Source organism: Garra rufa, chromosome 13 (assembly GCF_049309525.1).
Source record: "Garra rufa chromosome 13, GarRuf1.0, whole genome shotgun sequence".
Lineage (NCBI taxonomy): Eukaryota > Metazoa > Chordata > Actinopteri > Cypriniformes > Cyprinidae > Garra > Garra rufa.
This window is the reverse complement of record NC_133373.1, coordinates 24,914,739-24,935,524: the sequence shown is the minus strand read 5'-3', so window position 1 is coordinate 24,935,524 and position 20,786 is coordinate 24,914,739. Positions and strand designations below refer to the sequence as shown.

At 37.8% G+C, this 20,786-nt stretch overlaps 1 protein-coding gene across 1 annotated transcript; it reads right to left on the bottom strand.

Annotated features, from left to right (window-relative positions):
* Nucleotides 1–14,033: 14,033 nt before the first annotated feature.
* Nucleotides 14,034–20,587, bottom strand: zbtb1 (zinc finger and BTB domain containing 1). Its single transcript, XM_073852966.1, has 2 exons — nt 20,420–20,587; nt 14,034–18,716 (listed from the first exon to the last, which is right to left on the bottom strand). The coding sequence occupies exon 2, from the start codon at nt 18,710–18,712 to the stop codon at nt 16,679–16,681; it is 2,034 nt and encodes a 677-aa protein (XP_073709067.1). The 5' UTR covers nt 18,713–18,716; nt 20,420–20,587; the 3' UTR covers nt 14,034–16,678.
* Between the last annotated feature and the right edge of the window lie 199 nt (nt 20,588–20,786).

The following is a 20,786-nucleotide window of genomic DNA, read 5'->3' as shown; positions in this document are numbered from 1 at the left end:
TGTTTATGTCTTTCTTTCTTCAGCTGTATTATGAAATTATGTTTTTTGAGGAAAACATTTCAGGATTTCTCTCCATATAGTGGACTTCTATGGTGCCCCCGAGTTTGAACTTCCAAAATGCAACAAACAACAATATATACCAAAAGAAAGTCAGTAAACAAATTAAAACTAATCAATACCAATAAAGCAAATGAGAAAAAAAAAACACACAGTAAAACAGAATAAAACCATTGAAAACCACATGTTACTACATGTTAAAAGCCAGAGAGAAAAGATGCATTTTAAGATATGACATGAACTCAGATAAAGTGGAAGCCATTCTAATGTGAACTGGTAAGTTGTTCCAGAAGGTAGGACCAGCTACCTCAAGGCTCTAGACCCCCTGGTTTTTAAGTGAGTTCTAGGGGTCCGGAGGAGAAGTTTACCGTCTGATCTTAGTCCCCTCGCCGGAGTGTAGGGGTATAATTAAAGGGATAGTCTTTATAGACGGTTTCATCGGGCGCACGCGCCTGGACCTAAGTTAACTTCCGGTCTGTGTTTGTTTATCTGTCTGGTTCGTGTCGCGGGCTACAAGCGCAGCTAATAATGAGTAATGAAGTTGGTCTCAGGTTATTGTGCTGTGGTATGTGTTTCCCAAACATTTATTTATTTGTGGCGACCTGCCACGATATAAAAACCGACTGATTTGGAAATTGGAATTAATAGACTAATTAATTAATCTATTAATAGACTTCGTTGAATAAACGTAATGCACGTTTAAAAATCAAACCGAGGCGTGGGTGTTTTTATATCACTGTATTTCTGAAGAAAGACTGTCTTTAGAAAATGTCATTTTCATTTCCTCCTGCATAAGGCAGCGTTTTTAAATTAAGAGCTGCTTTGTCTATAGCCATTACCGGTGTTCTGAAATATTCGGTGCCTGAGATTTTCTGTGACACTGGGCGGAGCAAACATGAATATTCATGAGTTTCATGTTTCATGTTAAAGTGCCACAAAAAAAAATGTGTGCTCCTTGGACCATATACACTGTTTTCGTTAACATAAATTAATTTGATTTCAGCGTCGAACTATAACTTAAGTTTTCAGAATCAGAATCAGAATCAGAATGAGCTTTATTGCCAGGTTTGTTTACACATACTAGGAAATGGGCTTCATGCCCAACAGGCTTCCGTTTTCTGCTAAACAGGTCTCGTTGCTTCCGGTTCACGCGTTTTGCATATCCCTCTTTAAATATGAACATGATTTACTCAAGATTTATTCAAAGTAGACACTAAAAATGATCATAACCAATGTCCATCACATATGTGGATTGATATATAAAAGTTTTAAATTTTTATTCTTTTCACTAACATTTATATATAAATATCGAATGAAACGTCCACAATAAACAGCTGGCTTGTTTAACTGATTACCTTAAAAGTCCGTCGATATCGCCATTATTTATTACGGCTATTAACACGTTCTCCGACAAGCGGAAGCAATGAGACCTGTTTTCCGGGGTTGGTCATGTGACGTTCGGCATAAAGCCTATTGTTTTTAGTGACAGAAGCTCCACAGTGCTACAGAATGACAGTGGCAAGACGATACATATTATAAAAAGAACTAGATACAAGTATACAAGACAGACAATGTGCAAAAATAGCAAAGACATTTGAATGGAAGTATGTGCATTAAATAAATAACTGAAAAATGAATAAAGAGTGTAGTGTTGTGTTCCACAATCAAGTGTTCATGAGATGGATTTTTTATTGCTTTAGATTGTTGATTTAATTTGTAGATTGTGTGCTGTAAGTTTGATTTAATATAATTTATTATGATTTAATTTAAGGACATGTTCTAACTAATGAGCCAATAGGCATTTATAGGACAGCGTTTTAGTGCCACACAAAAAAAAAAAAAAAAAAAATCTAAGATTACGAGATTAAGGTCGTAATATTTCGAGAATAAAGAAAAAGTACTACGAGAATGAAGTCGAAATACTACGAGAATAAAGTCAAAATATTACGAGAATAAAGTCTAAACATTACGAGAATAAAGTCTAAATATTACGAGAATAAAGTCGAAATACTACGAGAATAAAGCCCTACTACAAAAATAAAGTCGAAATATTACGATAATAAAGATGGAATATTACGAGAATAAAGTCGAAATGTTTCGAGAATTTAAATCGTACAAATTAAAGTTATAAATATAATATATTGAGGGTAGCCTATTTTGCGCATGTAAAGGCCCGGATTGTTGCCTCCGAGCGGTCGCATCATTTTACTGGGATGAGGAAGAGCCAGTTTTGCTGACTTGTTGCGAAAAAAGCTTAATATCAAAAATATATGATATTTATTAACAGACTGAACAGGACCAACTTATTCAGGTCATACACCCAATGGACATTCCTTTGGGGGGCGCTAGCTCTCTTATTTGACTATTTTTAAAACACTACAAATATATACACTACAAAAAATGCTTTTCTTACTTAGACTTTGTCTTGTTTTCAGCCAAAATAATTTAAAATAAATTGTAAAAAACCTGTCTTTTTTTTTAGTAAAGTCGAAACAAGTCGAAAATAAGTTTTTGCTTAGAAAAAGCTAAATAATCTGCCATTGGGGTAAGCAAATAAACAAGACACAAAAAAGTAAGAAAACCTTTTTTTTTTTTTTTGTAGTGTATGTGGGATTATTTAAAGAAATAATACCTTGTGTCGTACTCACGGGGACAGTATGGTTCGATTGCATTCGTTGTTTGTAATATAAAACATTTATAATATAAACGTCTCATCTTTCAAAATGTTTGACAATTCTTATCAAAATTCTTTGTGAAAATTCACCTGCTCTGCAAAAATGTCTGTGGCGTCCAATCTTTTATTCCCCACATTTTTTATTAAATTAAATTAAAAGACCCAATTTGGGTTTTTGCAGCTAGAAGGTCTATTGAGAGTGTCTAGACCCACCTGGCTGCAAAATAATTTTTGCTGCCGCTAGGGTGAGTCTAGATCTCTAGGCTACCTATATGATGCATATTCTAACAATAAACTGGATTTCTTATGTAATTAATAAATGTCTGTGCACAATAAATATGTACATATATTAGCTCGAAACTGAAATTAAATTCCGTTACAGAAAGCTGTATTTTTTTTTTAATCAGGAGCATACTTGAGTGCAACTTTAAGACGAAACTCATGAACGGGAAACTCATGAATATTCACGCTAGCTCCGCCCAGTGTCACAGAAAATCTCAGACACCGAATATTTCAGAACACCGGGAAACCTCGTTTCTCGTGCTTAAAGCACCTCCTGCTGGCAAATAATGAGTTTGCATTTTTAATAAAGCAGTCTAATTTACGCAGCCAACATATTTCGCTTGTTATTAAAAAAATAATCTACTCTAGAAGGATTTAGCTGTTGTTATTGATTCTATTTGGATGTCTACCGGAAGTTAAGTTTGGGCCACAAAAGCGCGCATGCGCAGTAACGTTTGTTTATGTTGTTGCCGTTGAAACCGTCTATAGTCTTTTTGTGATGTAACAGTGATGTAGCCATTTTGAAGTTGGAGAAAATGAGATTGGAGTTTTTCAACGTACTCTAACTGTCTTGAACCAGAATACACAGTTGAGTTGAGGCAGAGCTAGACAAAATGAGCATTTGAGGTTAAAAAGTATATAAATCGTCAATTTGTTTAGAAAATAACCATTCGTTTAGCTAGAAAAGCATTTAGAGCCCTTTGAAGCTGCATTTAAACTTTTTTAATTCTCACTATATGGAGAGAAATCCTGAAATGTTTTCCTCAAAAAACATAATTCCTTTATGACTGGAGAAAGAAAGACATGAACATCTTGGATTACAAGGGGGTGAGTAAATTATCTGTAAATCTTTGTTCTGGAAGTGAACAACTCCTTTAAACAGAAAACGGTTATTTTAAAGGGGTCATCGGATTGCCATTTTCCACAAGTTGATATGATTCTTTAGAGTTTTAACTCTTTAGCACGTAGATCACACCCGTGTGATTTGTCTTGGCTGGTCCTGGAGCGTACGATCACACCGGTGTGATTCGAATGTTCGCAGCATCACGTGATTAACTGCTGAATTCAAAACGGTTTTGGCGCTTTGGCTGGCGCTGAGCCAGATCGGACGCACTGAGTGCTAGTCATATTATCACAACTATTTAGTGTTTTCAACCATATAAAGCTTATTTTAGGTTTCAGACATTTAAATACACATAAGTACTAGCAAATCCATACATTTATAGTTTGTAAAATACACACTGATGTCTATGGAAGTGGCAATAATGATCCTTACAAATATATTCTGACAACATATTTTATTGATATCATATACAGATTATGTAGGTAACTATAAAGTTTACTCTCTTCTTCTCCCAGCTCACCAGAGACTTACTTTAATGTCTTTCGGGAGGAGAGGATGAATTTGCGTGTTGTAAATCCCAAAACTCGGATTCAGCGCGAACAAACATGGTGGCGCCCATCACCCGGTATAGATCAACTAACGCGGTCATTATAAAAGTGTTCTAACTTTTAAATACATTTACTTGCACATATTTCGAAATCGGAATATCAGATATTTCATAATATAGTGAGCATGCTTGTGAATATTAATAATAAAAAAGGAAAAACTAAATAAAAGCGATCCATGTGTCTTACAGTGCTATTGTGGCTGCGGTGTGTCACATGACGCGTCGCCATGGAAACATTAAAGCGAAACATTCTAAAATAACGGTCGCCTAAAAAAACTCCCTCTCTGGGGTCAGATAGAATATTTTAAAATCACGTGTGAAAGGGTTAATGAGAAGTCTATAACATACTTTGGTTAAAATGTCGCAATGGTAGTGTAAAAAACACTCTTTTTACCTTGTCAAAATCAGCTCTTTTTAGGGCGAGGTATTCTGTTGCATGTTCCTTTAAATGCTAATGAGCTCTGCTCACCCCGCCCCTCTCTGCCGTGGGATGACGAGCCGTATGTTTACTTTAGCCGCATTTAGCTGCGTTTTTTGCTAACTAGCACATTATTAAGAAAGGTCATTTGCAAAGATGCATAAAAAAACCCTTATACTCACTTCTGCTGTGGGTGAAGCTGTATCACGAATGATTCGCACAAACATAGATGTATATGTAGATCAGGATTGGCGTAATGTTAATCCTCTGCATCTTCAGCAGCTCGGATGTCGGGAGTAAATGACTACTGCTATGTTCATTATTTCATCCAACAACAGAACACCTCAATCGCTCAATCGGAGACATTCTTGTCTTCCCCTGCACCTGAGGCGATTGGAGTCAGACTGTTTCAGCTCGGTGAGGGCGGGTCTAAGGTAAGGCGACAATGTCAATCAACTATCGTGAGAGCGGCCTCTGTCAGTGTGTCGTCACACCGACAAGAAGCTGAGGATGACCTGATTTTAAAAAGGAGATATTACTTTTAAAGATTAAAAAAATAGCACTGGGTGGATTTTTATCATTGTAGGGTGGTTGTGTACAAAACTGCCAACACACATTAATGTTCAAACAACATGTAAAAGTGAGTTTTGCATCCGATGACCCCTTTGCATTGGAATAATATCTCAGTTTTAGTATATTTTTTATCAAATAAAAACAGACTTGGTGAGCATGAGAGACTTTTTTTAAAAACATTACAAAATGTTGCCAACCCCACACTTTTGAACAGCAGTGTAATTCTTTGGAGAGAGTTTCCATTTTAATTCACATACTCCTGTAAGGCATGTAAGCCTTTGGATGCATGGGGCGACAATGTGTATCAAATCTCCTGTGGCATAAATCTTGTCAATCAATGTCACTGTGAATGGTAGAGTGATTACACCTGCAGCATAATTCTGTCCACCCTCTTCAAAGATTAAAATCTTATGCAACGCTTTGTCGTTGGAATCAGTTTTTAAAATCTATTATGACATGTTCCATGAGTGTGTGCTGTAAAACTATTAGTTCACCTCACCTGGCCTCTCTTTACCTTTGTTGACTGAAGTTCCTGAGGAGGTTCTGTCTGTTAATGTTTGTGGTTTCTAGTGCCTGACATTTCGCAGGGGTCCTCACGGGACAAACCACACACATACCATGCAATACAGAAACAATGGGGGAGCAGATGCCCTCAGACGAAAGTATCTGCAAATCACCCATAGGACTAGAATGACTGACATTTTTCACCTCAACATAATTAATACTAATTATAATTATTTGAATGCAAGACAAAAAAGACCTATTTGGGGTTGGCTTCATCTCTTCGTATGAATATATCTTAAATTTGTTGACAGAAACCCTAAAAGGGTTGAAAACATTTGGGAACTAGTGTCCTAATCTGACCTTAAATCATACAGTGATTGAGAAATATGGACAGAACTGTGCTCATCTCATAACTCTGCTCTGCATTATCCAACCTGAACTTGGTGACCAAAAGTAATTGTGTTAACAATTTTTAGTCCAGGTTATTCACAAAGGAGAGGAAATGAGATTTGGTGACGTACATGTTTAATCTTATCAAATACCTTTGATAATTTCTACACTCATCATGCAGGCCAAAATAGATTAATAGATTTTTTCTTCTGTTAAAGATGGATGCAGTGGAGGACTGTGCTGTTTGATGTATGCATGACATATACATAACTCAAACGCTCAAAAGGGTCAAAACCACCATAAGTGACTTTGAGACTTCACAAAAAGAGAATAGACACCCCAAAAATGAAAATTCTGTTATTAATTACCCAGCCTCATGACGTTCCAGATCTGTAAGAAACACAAATTAAGATATTTTTGATGAAATCTGAGAGCTTTCTGACCCTGCAGCTATGGTACTACCATGTTCAAAGGCCCAGAAAGGTACTAAGGACATTAATAAAGTGGCATCAGTGGTTCAACCTAATTTTATGAAGCTGCAATAATACTTTTTGTGTGCAAAGAAACCAAAAATAAAGATATGGACTATTAAATGTCATATGGACTATTTTAACAATGTCCTTACTACTTTTCTGGACCTTGAACATTGTAATTACATCGCTGTCTATGCAAGGTCAGAAAGCTCTCAGATTTCATCAAAAATATCTTTATTTGTGTTCTGAAGCTGAACGAAGGTCTTTTGGGTTTGGAACGACATGAGGGTGAGTAATTATTGACAGAATTTAAATTTTTGGGTGAACTATCCCTTTAAATTCACTCCTCTGATGTCAGAGAATCATCGTTAAGATGTCATTTAATACACTGCCAACAATCAACATGTGTTGTTTTTTTCCCCCACATCAGAATAACATTCATCATTTTTTTTCCCCAGCATCTGAGGTTTTTGGCTTATAGTCAGTCACATTTTTAGCCAGCATGCATATGTATAGCCCAGTGACTTTGCATTATGTCATAAACAGATGGCATGGGTCAGTTGCCATTTTGAAATATTTTAAGAATTGTTTATGGCCTTTTAAGGCAAACGGCTCTAAAAGCTGTATCTCACATAGCACTAGGCTATCTGTGAACGTTCACACCCACGAAGTGTGTCAACGGAAAAGGGACCATTTAAGCATGATGCTTATGTTAGGCAACATTTGTTTTTATAAAATATGTTTTGTTTGAATTTAGCTGACGGCTGTTAAGTCCATGAATTTAGCTGCATGAGTCAAGTCACAGCTCTACGCTCTAAGATGATTTTCAACTGCCTCTGGTGTGAGAGGAGTAAGAGATAAGGAGAAAGTGGGAAAAGCCATATCAAATGTGTGAACTTATTCTGAGGTTTTATAGCATCATATGCAAATACAAAATAATAATAATAAACATAGCTGCAAGCAGCAATTAAGAGGCCAAGTATTACAAAAACAAGCAAGGCCGCATACATCAGACTAAGTGTAGCAATGAGTAACTGAAGCCATTTCAAGATTATTTTAGTCAAAATAGCTGGAAAATCATAAATACAACCACTAGTAATATGATTTAAAGGCTTATCACTAATCAAAAGGTGGTGCAAATATAGCATTTTACGACAAAATTCAAAATGGCCAATGCTTAAAATGGCTGACATGGGAAAATTGGGTAAAGTTCAACTCGACATGCTGCACCAAATCTAAAGAGACCAGTATTGTGGTTTTTGGCCACACCATTCAAAAGATAAAAGGAAAAATATCATTTTTTTTTATAACTCCTGACCACTAGATGGCTTTGCACCGAAACTGTGCAGGTAGCCTTAGGTCATGGTTTTATAACACACACCAAGCTTGATCTCTCAATATGTTGAACCATTGTGGAGGTTCATGTTAATTTTTGCATGTTCTTCCCCGAATTAGTTTGTGAGTTATTTGAGAACAGTTTGACTAATTAACTTAAATTCTATAAATTTTTGCCAGCATGGTCTGAATATGATCTAAGCCAATTTTGGTGAAAATCGATGTGGCGTGTTCTGTGTGAGGTGACAATGGCACACACAAAGTTTGGTGTCAATATGTCAAAGCTTTGCAGAGATACAGCCTCAGACGTATTGAATCATGCCTTAAAATAGTTGTGGTGCTATACAAAAGCAGTTTTGTCTATCAATACGAAATCCCTATTTTTTGTCAGCACAGTCTGAAGATGATCTGGCTCGTTTTTGGTGAAAATCAGACAAGTCATGTCAATCCGAACAAAGTTCATGCACGGAGCTCACTTTTAACGAGCTGATGATCTGAATCGTGTGTGTTAACTAAGAGAGACATGCAAAACATGCAGAGCGGGGGTACGCGAGGATTGGAATTGAGAACCGCTGCATTAAACGATAACCGTTTTGTGTATTGATCCAACTTTTTGCCAGCATGGTTTGAAGCTGATCTGAGTCAAATTTGTATGGGTTAAAATTATAAAAAAAACTAATTTTAGATTATATTATTATTAAAATTATTATAATTATATTACAATTACTAATTTACTAACATTACTATATTACTAAATTACTCATTTTTGATTAGTAGTATGCATTGATAAGAACTTAATTTGGACAACTTTAAAGGCGTTTTTTCAATATTTTAACCATCAATTTGAAGCCTTTTTTTCAGCTTTCAGATGATGTATAAATCTCAGTTGCGAAAAATGTACCTTTAGGTCTGGTTTTGTGGTCCAGGGTCACATTTGGGGTAAATCGGACCAGCAGCCTAGGAGGAGTTCGAAAAAGTAGGTTTTCAACATAAATAAAAAGGGCGGACAGAAAGTTTGACTGACTATGGCAGTTTTTGTTCTCGGCATGACCCAAAGAATATATTGAGACCAGTTTCATTACAATAGGATAATTTAATCAAACATTATTATCATTTTTTTAAAATAAATTTGTTTATAACTTTTGGCCACTAGGTGGTGCTACCCACACACTTTTGAAGTCCTGTCAGAGCATGGTGCCGAAGGCACATACTGAGTTTTCTGATGCGTTTGTAAAATATCGCATTTTACCACAAAATTCAAAATGGCCGATGCCCAAAATGGCTGACATGGGAAAATTGGGTATAGTTCAACTCATTGTGGTTTTTGGCCACACCATTCAAAAGATAAAAGCAAAAATAGCCATTTTTTTATAACTCCTGACCACTAGGTGGCTCTGCGTTGAAACTGTCGAACTGACGAACATTCTAATGGTGTGCATTATTTTCAAAGAATCACACAGCGAACGTATTTCCAGGCAGCACTGGACTGCATTACATGTCTATATCACTTGGCCACACGATTTCAGATCGTTTCAGATCCTTACAGCCTAAAACAGCAAAATAACCAAAACCCACAAGGACACTGGCCAGACAAATAATAAACAAAAATTACATTTTGGAATTAGCAACGAAGTGGTTGGATGAGCTGCGTAAGAAATTAATTCACAATAGCGTTTTAAGGACAAAAACCGGACGAAATCTTGAAGTCTTGAAATTAGGGCTGTGCAATATATCGAACGATATTGTGAGGCGCGTTTAGTCAATGAAGCCGGTGCTTTGATTAGTAGTAAATCTCCATCACGTGCGTTCCGCTCAGGTTCCGCTGGAGCGGCAATTGATACACAGAGACGTAAATCTCTGACAAGCTACGCCATATCGAGCTTAATATCGCATTCGATATTTAGCGCGATATGGCATAGCTTGTCAGAGATTTACGTCTCTGTGTATCAATTGTGTAACATCTGATTGATGTCTTGAGGTGTGGTAACCATAATAAAAGCAGAATAATTTTCTTCGGCCCATTGAATTCTATGAAAATAATGCGCACCCGAGATCTAACGATGTAACATAAAGCTTAGATTAACAGCTTGGAATATACGCTACTTTGACTAGAAACACTGGAGACCAGAAATGCAAAGCATTCTTCAGGTTAAGACTCAGGCATGACTTCTATGTTCAGGAAAAACATCTATAAAATACACCAAGTTTGATCTCATTACGGTGAAGTGTTGCGGAGATATAGGCTCATGATAATTGTTACATGCTCTTTTGCGTGAATTTGTTTGCGCGTTATTTGAGTTTGACTAATTAACTTGAATTCCATAATTTTTTGCCAGCATGGTCTGAATATGATCTAAGCCAATTTTGTTGAAAATCAGACAAACTGTCTAGGAAGAGTTCGAAAAGGTAGGTTTTTCGAAGTATTAAAAGTTGAGAAAAATCCTGACCTGTATAATTTTTAATTTTGGTGTGCATTCGACTCGGCATGAGCCAAGGAACCAAAGGAAAAATGAAATTTGCGTATAAAATGTAGTATGGTTAAACATTAGCATAAAGATGAGTGAAACTTTGAACAAGTGGAGAGTCAGAGACTCCAAACCTGCTATGGTTAATGTTAAAACTATCCTCTATCTGTCATTATTATTATTATTCAGAATTATAATGAATATTGAAATATTAATACAATGAAATAAAAACATTGTACTACCTCATGCATTAGATATGACCTGGGTGTGTAGCCACACACGACACATTAGAGTATGGGGGGATTGGAATAATGAATCAGCAAGAAAATTAAAGATTACATAAGGTCGGTCCAGACTGAATTACTTTTGAACAGACAGCAGGTGAACTCATAACAGAGTTCAAACTTAAATTGCTCTGGCCAAAAGCATCTGCTAAACGTCTGATAAAAAAGTGCTAGAACTGTCTTGAGGTTTATCTGAGCTTACAGGATACAGTACTCATGAAAGGTTAATATTTTCAATAAGGGTAAGAGCAAAAGCCTGTGATAAATGACATGTAATGAAACAACTACAAAAGGACCAGGTGGCTGGGAAGTGCTATAAAGTGGACCTTCAAGAGGACCGTGCCTGTAAACATATGACTGGAGTGGGCGGATGATGTGTTATGGAAAGACTCTCCATAACTGAAGTCGGCATGACCAGCTCCCATGAGAACCAGACACCCACAGTCATGACAAACAGACCTGCCTTAAAAGGACATCATGTAAACCAGACTAAATCAGAGGGGCACGAGAGATGGGCACTGTGGGTCTGTGATCCAAGGCAGAACTCTGCTGATTTGGAACATGTGATTAGGGATAATGGAGAAGAAATTCATTTAACAGGGTGTAACGGAAACAGACTGTGGAGATGTCACAGATAAGGCCATTTTTTGTGATTTTTGGTTTTGTTAACAAACCATTATTGTTAAAACCTAAGAAAGAAATTGTAAAGGTTTTCTAAAGAAATGTGTGTGTGTGTGTGTGTGTGTGTGTGTGTGTGTGTGTGTGTGTGTGTGTATATTCTTCAACGCAGAAGTACGCCTATGAGCGAGACTTCTGGAGTCCATTAGCAGAAGAATAATGTGGAAACGGTAGAACTGTTTGCTCTACAAACCAGTGTGTCCATAATTAAAAATAGCTGGACATGAATGAGACCGGAAGCCAGAATACCCGCTCCCAAGGGAAAAATAACGTGGATAGGCTAGAAATACTGGCAAGTATGTATACAAACCGATCATTTAGATGCCTCTGCCATTTAAAACTTACTTATTAATAATTACTGAGGTAAGTAAACTGAAATAAACATACGTACTACCTTGCTCAGTTATATTCTCCGCCATAAATTCTCACTGAGGAAAAGATGCGCGCATTTATATTATAGTATATGGATTATCCCTGCTGAAAAAAAAAGCTAAAACCAGCCTAGGCTGTTTGGCTGGTATTGGCTGGTTTAAGCTGTTTTTTTCACCAGGGATGTTTTGGTCGTAAGCAGTTAAATATTACAGCTAAATTCGTCTGATGACCGATTTGGAAATAAGTTTCCCTGATAATATATGTCAGCAATCATGTCATCTGTGTTTACCTAACAACTATTTATGCCAAACGATTCGGTCAAACAGGTTACAAAAGATTCGCGATTCAGTTTGATTCATTCAAACGATTCACTCAAGCACTGAATCGTTTTAGCAGCGGAACTACGTTACGACAGAAAAAAAAACAAGTGCTGGAAGAGATGTAAACAATACTTTAAAATGTCTTCTAGCAGCTCTTTACTGTATTCTTGAAAGACTAGAAACGCTGGGCTGGCCTTAAACTTACAATATATAATGTAATATGAAAACACATAACTATTACTTATTCATTAGTAGAGTGCATCTTGTCAGTCAAGCACATTAAGCTTATGCACTCATGAGGCCTGTTCATAAAGTTGCAAACATATGGATATAAGCCTAAAACACCGCCACCAAGTGGATAATCATAGAGTAACACGTAAGCACATAAACAAGAGCAGGCAGCCAGAAAGAGTGCTTGCTTTGCGCTTCCAATAAACAAACAAGCTGAGCTACAGGGACAAAAGAGATTTGCCACTTGCTAAAATGTCTCTACGTGTAATGTTTAAAGTAACCTACGGTTTGTTTAATAAGAAAACCTTGGTTCTAATCTAGGGTCTTTTTATTAAACAGCTCCTGACGTCTTAGTCAGGTATTTACCCACTGAGAACGAAAAGTTCCTTCCATGCTAAACTAATTTGGTTGGACAAATACAGAGTTTGTATGCGTCACAGTGAGCGCCACAAGAGGTTTCCAGGCATCTAGAGATGGTTTCCAAAACCACAAGCTCACTGGCTGCAAAGGCAGTCGAGCTGTTAGGAGAACATGTAGGCATTAAAAGGCTTTTAACCAGACATAAACTCATTTGAGAGCCTGAGATAGAGCCTGTTTAGCCATTTTAAGTAGATAATTATAGCTAAACACAGGCTATGTATGGGAGGGAAGATTGTGTGCTGATATGTAGAGTTAAGCATTGAGGTTGCCTAACAGCATTTATACACATCTTCTGTATGAACCTCTCCCTACGTCAAACCTGTTTCTCAGAGAGAGGCACATAGCCTACTACACAGCTCCTCTAGGCCACAATTTAGGAGTCAAATAGAATAAGAGAAATGTCACCATCTAGAGGCTAGCGATGGCACTATCCTGCAAACAAACAAACAAACACTTCAATTTGGCCCATGTGTTTGATTAGTTCACTATGTTTCTGCCTTCCTAGAGACTCACACAAAACGCTCCTTGTTCCAACTCAGAAGCAAAATACTTCTAGAGTCCTCAGTTATGATGATTATTATCAGTGCAGCTACTGAACATCAGCAAAACATTTAACTGCCACAGTGTTTCACATGATAACCCATGCTAAAGAATTGTCACACAATGCAGATGTTCAATGTGACAAATTAAACAAGCTATTGTGTTACAAGTTAAATAAGACTTCAGTAAACAATGCACAGAATTCTCATTTAAAACATTTAGAAAGAAAGTATAATTTTTGACAAATTTGATATTGCAAAGGCATTTAAAAAAAGCTAATTAAAATGAATTTTTTAAATTATTGTTCTTCATTTGAGAGGGGGTTCATCTATGCAAGCTATTGTGTTTGATACGGTCGGTTAAATACAGGGATAACATATCCCGGATGGGTTTGGAATGATCATTTGCATGGCAAATATTACGCTGCCATTATCCCACAGTCAGAAGGTTGTAATAATTCAGCAGGCAGCCTGTAGTCTGACTACAGAGAATACTTAATATAATAAATGAATCATTCGTTTTGTGCATTTCATTGAATTCTGTGTCAAACACATCACACAAATCACCAATTTTTATTTTTTATTTTTTCTTAAATCCAAGAATTTATGAAACACTGAAGGAAATTTTCAAAATGTGATCAAAAAACAATATTTGCATATATTCATTACAATATTTCTGCCACGCCAAAAATATTTTCACTAGGTTTAGATCACAACACAACCCAAATACATTGCTGAACAGCCAGTGCAAATGTCTGAGCTGTTTGTCTGTAAATTAAAACAACTTGCTTGCTTTGGTCCGTAATAATAACTCTTTTGTTTAAAAACCCATCACAAATGTAACTACAGATGAAGAATACAAGTGAGCTGCATAAACCCCACTGTAACACAGTTCTGATATACTTTTTATACAATCCATATATTAAGTCATTAAGCTATGTAAGCCTGAATAGGTCAGTTTACTTATATGTGACAACTTATTTCATACAAAAGCGTGGAGCACCAACTGTCACAAGTTTAGCCAGACTGCCTGCTCTTAATCCAATCATTAACTGCATCTAGAATAATCTGTATGATCTCATGGCCTTGTTGGTTCATGGATCACAGCTTCAAAAATCTGCTCTGTATAAATGTCAAGTGATTAAACTTTAAAAACACAAAACCGAAAAAACAAACCAACCTGGCTATTTCACAGGATATTTCAGACAATTGGCGAAGTGCTTGTTTATTAATACAAACATGTTATAATTTACCCCACACCCTTGTGCAAGCATTTTATGGCATTTCCACATACTTCACATCAAGCCACAATAATTCTACAAGGTGTGAAATATTTGAAATGTTAAGACCTCTTATAAGCCCATTTAAGCTTTAGATGGACCCTAAATGAAAGCATATAGTTTGATTGCTCTGAACAAAAACAGCAGTTGATAAGTATTGTATATCATCAAAAGATTTTATAAATCTGCTTATATGACATGAATATCTTTGGGATACTGAAATAACTACACACAATAAATGTTGTTTTACTCCATGAAACTCTGTTCACATGAACCATGTGAACACACGCTAAATTAGGGTTGAATTTACAACAGTTTGCATAGATTCCTAGGATTTGTATGAGTGATGATTTAGCAAGGACAGCTAGCTGAAAGGCATCACCAAGAGTGTTTTTCTTTGCTTTTTATAAAAGACAGTATTTTAGTGTTCAAGGAGGGAAAAGTGCCCACATACTACTAGCGATCTATTCTCCTCTGTTATCTCTGTGCTTTCAAAGGATAGTTAGCCTGAAACGAAAACCCTAAAACCCTTGTGTCATTCCAAATCTGGCTTTCTTTTCTTTGGAAACGAAAGAAAAGATATTTTAAACAATGTCCCCAGTACATTTTATTGTATGGACAAAAGCAGTTTATTTAAAATATCTTTTTTTGTGTTCAAGAGAAAAAAGTCAGTCATAAAGATTCAGGGTAAGTATAAGATAGAATTTCTTAATTTGGGTGAACTATCCCTTTAAGCGTGATTGAAAATGCAGGACTGTGACAGGTAACAACACCAGAGCTACTTGAAATTATGACAAAATGGAAGCTATATGTGCTTGTGTTCACTAAAAAAGCACCACCAATATAAACAAATGACCCCTTTGACAAAAGTTGTCTTAAATACTAAAGTTAAAATGTTGATAAACTTGAACAAGCCAATGTGCACCAACGTTAAAGCTTCATGAACAGATATTATTTATTGGATGTAAAACTATTAGCCATGGGCTAGTTTTATACCTACAGACCTATATAGCATTTTCAACTGAAACACCACTGATAGTGTGATTTAGTCAATATCTAGACTTAAAGGAAACCCCAGGTATTAAGACTTGTATGGTTTAATGTAATAACATAACATGAATATTGTCTCTTTCTCAAACACATATTAGAAACCCCATGAAAGATTTGTTATTTTAAAAAAATCCACATCATTTTATAGATAGATTTTGGACTATTGGGGGCGCTATTATTTCAATGACGTGAAATTTTGCACTCTGTGAGCTACTGGCACTACCTGTAGTCGGTACTGAAATTTGAAAAAACATTAATTTCTCGCTAACATTTGAGCGTAGTTTAGCAGATTCTTAAACCGTTCAATAGCACTCAAATGTTAGTGCGAAATGTACGTTTTTAAAATTTCAGTACCGACTGGTATTGCAGTCTGTAATTTGGGAACACTACCGCTTATATTCATTACCACCTGAAAGCTCTTTCATATCAGTATTTTGTCTTCAGAGTTGTGTAGCGGTAAAAGTAGCAACAGGTAGCACCAACATTTCACAGAGTGCAAGCATTCCACGTCATTAAAATAATGGCACATCCAATAGTTAGAAATATGTATAAAACGACGTGAAATTTTAAATAACTTAAATAGTTCACAGGTTTTCTACGACATATTTGTGTAAGATACATAATTAATGTTATATTAAGCCATAAAAGTCTAAAAACCCAAGGTTACCTTCAACCAGTGTCTGGATATCCATCTCTAAGTTTAAGAAAATGAAGACAAAAGCTTGAGGCACTATATCCCACCAAAAACATTGAGCAACACATCCAGAATTTGCATACACATAGAAAGTGCAGTTGTAAAGGTTACAATTGGTGTCTAAGTGCATAGGTTTGTTCTCACATTTACAGTATGGCTTATTTTCAAGGGTTGCAGAGAGAGTCTTCTCATTGTCTCTTGGTGTGCTTGGAGTTGTAGTGGCTCCGCATGTCTTTGCGGAGACGGAACTTCTCTCCGCAAACGCCACAGATGTACAGATGCACATCCATGTGCTTCTCCAGATGTTCGCCGCTGGGGAAAATCTGGAAGCACACCTGGCAGATAGTCTCTCCGGCAGACAGGTGAGAGATCATGTGTCGCACGTGATCGTGTTTGAGGAACGTACCCTGATCGCACACGGGGCAGACGTACCGCGCCATTCCCTTGTGCATGTCAGTGTGCAACCGCAGCTGCCGCTCGCGCAGAAATTGTTTTCCGCAGGTTTGACAGGTGAACTGCTTTTCCTTGGTGTGCACAGTGTAGTGCTCCCGTAGATGACACCTTTGGTAAAAGCCTTTGCCGCAAATTGCGCAGAAATGCTTGCGCCTATGGTCTGGCTCACCACCGTCTTCCAACAAAACGGGCCGGAACGCCTCCTGCTCCGGACAAGCCAATGTGTGCTCTACCACAAGACTTTCACTTTCAAATATTAGCCCACAGAGTGGACATCGAAAGCCCAGGTCGGCTCCTTCCAGCAAGCTTTCTTCCATAGCCTCGGCATCTTCAAGCAAAAGCGAATCCTCACCTGGGGAGTCTGTCTCGCCCCCTTGGGGCTCACCGCAACGTTCAGCGTGCTCCTGCAGCTGCCTGCCTTTAATAAGAACTTGGCCGCACCTTCCACAAGCGCAGATATGTCCCATGTGGTTGGAGATGTAATGAGCGGATTGATCCTCCTCCGTCAACAGGGCTCCGCACAACTCACACGGTATGCATGCGCCATCTTGCTTTTCCTCCTTGATCCGGTGCACCTTTGGATCCGTGTCTATCCCTGAGCTTTGACCCTCCAAAGCATCCATGGCGGATACTCCAGCCTCTTCCTCGCTGTCAAACTTCATCTGCTCTGCAAGATTGTCTTTGTACGCTCTGGTACGAACTTTGCAGCTCCCTACGTTAAGGTTCCCTACCTTTACGACTTTTATAGTTTCCAAATCGTTCTCAGAATCGTCGTCTCGTTCCACTTTAATGGTTATATTCCTGGAGAAGGCAGCTTCGCCGTCCATGCCAGTGGCGACGGACCTGATCACAGACTCTGTGTCTGGCTTGTGGTCTGACCAGTCGTCTTCGCCCTTGCAAACCATTCTGTGTTCGTCTGTCCCCTCTGAGGTCGAACTCTCAGCTTTGCCAGCATCGCCGTAAACCTCTTTGCTGACTTTTGGTGTTTGGAAAGCTTTGCGATTGGTGCACGTGAGAATGTGTTCAATGAGCAGCTTTTCACAGCTGAACACAAAACCGCAATCGTCGCAAGTGTACGTACGACCAAATCTGGGACGTTCTTTCATGGCAGAGCTTCGGCCTGACGTTCTCTTCCTTAAGTCACATGGCTGGTCTACAATGGTCTCTGAGTGTGGCGGAGGGTGTGGTATGACCACATCTTCAGCAGGCCTGACAGTTGAGATGTTAATGGTCTGACGAGCAGTTGTGGTTGAGGCTTTTGGTGCGCGTTCATTCTCAGAAGGGCTTGGTCGTTGCTGCTCAAACATTCGAACACCGAACATCATCTTGCTTCCCACCATGCTGGATGAGGACGAGGAGCTGGATGACGAAGATGACGATGCAGAGGACGAGGGGGTCAGGTTGGATGTTCGGATGTCTCGGAGGTCCTCAAGTGAGTCAGGGATGTAGTACATTTGTAGGTAGGCCATAGATGATTTCAGTTCGTCGAATTCATAGTGATCCACGACGATTCGGCCGAGGTACATGAGCTGCAGGATGAGATCAAAGCACTCTGCGCTGATCTGCATGTTGCTGAGATCAAACCGTGCAGTCCCCTGCTGATCCCGGATGAACATCATTCTGAAGTAAGAGCTGCAGGCCGCCAGGACGGCCTTATGGGCCCTGAAATAAATGTCGCCTATGGCAATGCAGCAGTCACAGAGGAAACCCCACTCCCTTTGGTTGTTGAGCTGCTGCAGGACATGCTCACTGTGGCTTGGCCTTGCCATTACCCTGTGAAGAATCATAAAGAAAACATAATACATCAGCAAGACCCAGGTTTGAGGACTCCCTGTAGCCATGACTATCATGATAATATGTGGCCCTTGACCAGCAGCACGGGTAAATTTATAGCAATAGCTAAAAATACATTGAATGGGTCAAAATTATACATTTTTCTTTTATGCTAAAAATCATTAGGATATTAAGTAAAGATTGCGTTCCATGAAGATATTTTGTAAATTTCCTACCGTAAAATATATCAAAACTTTTTGCACCTTCAGATTCAAGGTTTTCAAATAGTTGTATCTCGACCAAATCCTAACAAATCATACATCAATGAAAAGCTTATTTATTCGGCTTTCAGATTACGTACAAATCTCAATTTCACAAAATTGACCCATATGACTGGTTTTGCGGTCCAGGGTTACATATCATGAATATTATGTTTTCAATTGCAGAATGAAGAGTTGGTATAACTGTGGAATGGACTGGAGTGCTCAGATCTCAAAATATATTTTAAAAAGTTGAACTATTTTTAACTTGACATGCTGCCTTAAAAACACAACACTCATGACAGGACACCCAAAAACAGCCAAAGACGTGTGAATGTGTATGGCTGTATCTTAAAAAGGGGATTTCTTTTTTAAAGTACAGCATGCTAATTCAAGCTAAAATATCTAAATTACATTAAACTGCTTTTCAAAAAGTCTCTTATGCTCTCTATAGCTGCATTTATTTATTTTTATTTAAATTTTACAATAAAACAGTAATATTGTGAAATATTATTGAAATTTAAAATAACTTTTGAATTGTAGTGTATGTAAAAAAAATCTAGCTAAAATAGTCAAACTCACAGATCAGCTAGAAATCGAGTCAGAATTGAACACCCACCTTCATCCATCGTACTTTGATGTAACACTAAAAGAATAAGTCATCGCCATTTGCCAATATGAAACAACAAAACAAAATATAAATAGAGGATAAGAAAGCATTAAAAAAAATTAATAATAGGTTTAAATATGTTAGATTTAATGACAGGTTTAAATATTTTAGGTTTGACTATTTTCCTTGCTTCGTTTCAGAAATTTGAAAACAAAATATTTAAAATAAACAAAAATTATATATTTTGCAATGTTCTTTAACCATCATCGTCCTTATAAGGGCAAACTTGGTCAATAAACTCGATTGGGCTATAATAATTAATGGAAACTAGTGGATTTTTCAGTTTCTATGCAAACTTTTTACCATTCAAATAAAAAAATAAAAAGCAAATGACAGAAGAGACAAACTGTGTTCATATGATAAATAATCTTGGTAAGAGTTGGTTTAAATAGTACTTGTTTCCGTCGTACAGCTCTATCATAAAGCCAAACAGAGAGGTTTACATCCCGCCCCCGCGTTCTCATTGGCCTATTTTAGAGACAGAATCATGCGGGCGTTGTGGCTGTCAATCATACCGCACTTAAAAGTAAAATCAAACTACTTGGACAACACGCTACACATCTGACCATACGATTGACCTTAGTGACAACGTAAAGTTTTTAAATGATCTATTACTTAATAGACGGCAGAAGAGAATATATCTGACCATTGTCGTAGGGAGATCTCTCACGCAAGCATGCAGTGCCACCCCCGCGCAGCTTCCCGCACATACGCTATGAGCTTCACATTACTGCAGCTCGTGTTTACACGCAAAACACACTGAAAATACTCACCGACGGTAATGGGCGCTAACTTGTAGCGAACGACAGAATTCAAGTTAAAACACAGAGCGAAGAAGTTCCACCTCTTTTGCCTTCGTCCAAGCGAAAACTTGGGACGAGAATAGCTAATCTCGAGGGCGAAGCCCCTTCTGTGCAGCGCGGATGAAAGAACTTCCGCACAGCCGCTCTGCGAGCTCTATCACCGCACTGAGATCCGGCCCCGCTCACGCAAATCCAGCACGCCCCAGCACGCGCAGCACAGTGAAAATGCAACCAAACCATGTATGAAAATATGCTCTTCAGGACGATCCCTTGCGGTAACATTCGTGCTCAAAACGAAATAGGGTTAGCTTACATTTCGCACCTTTCCCACAGTAAC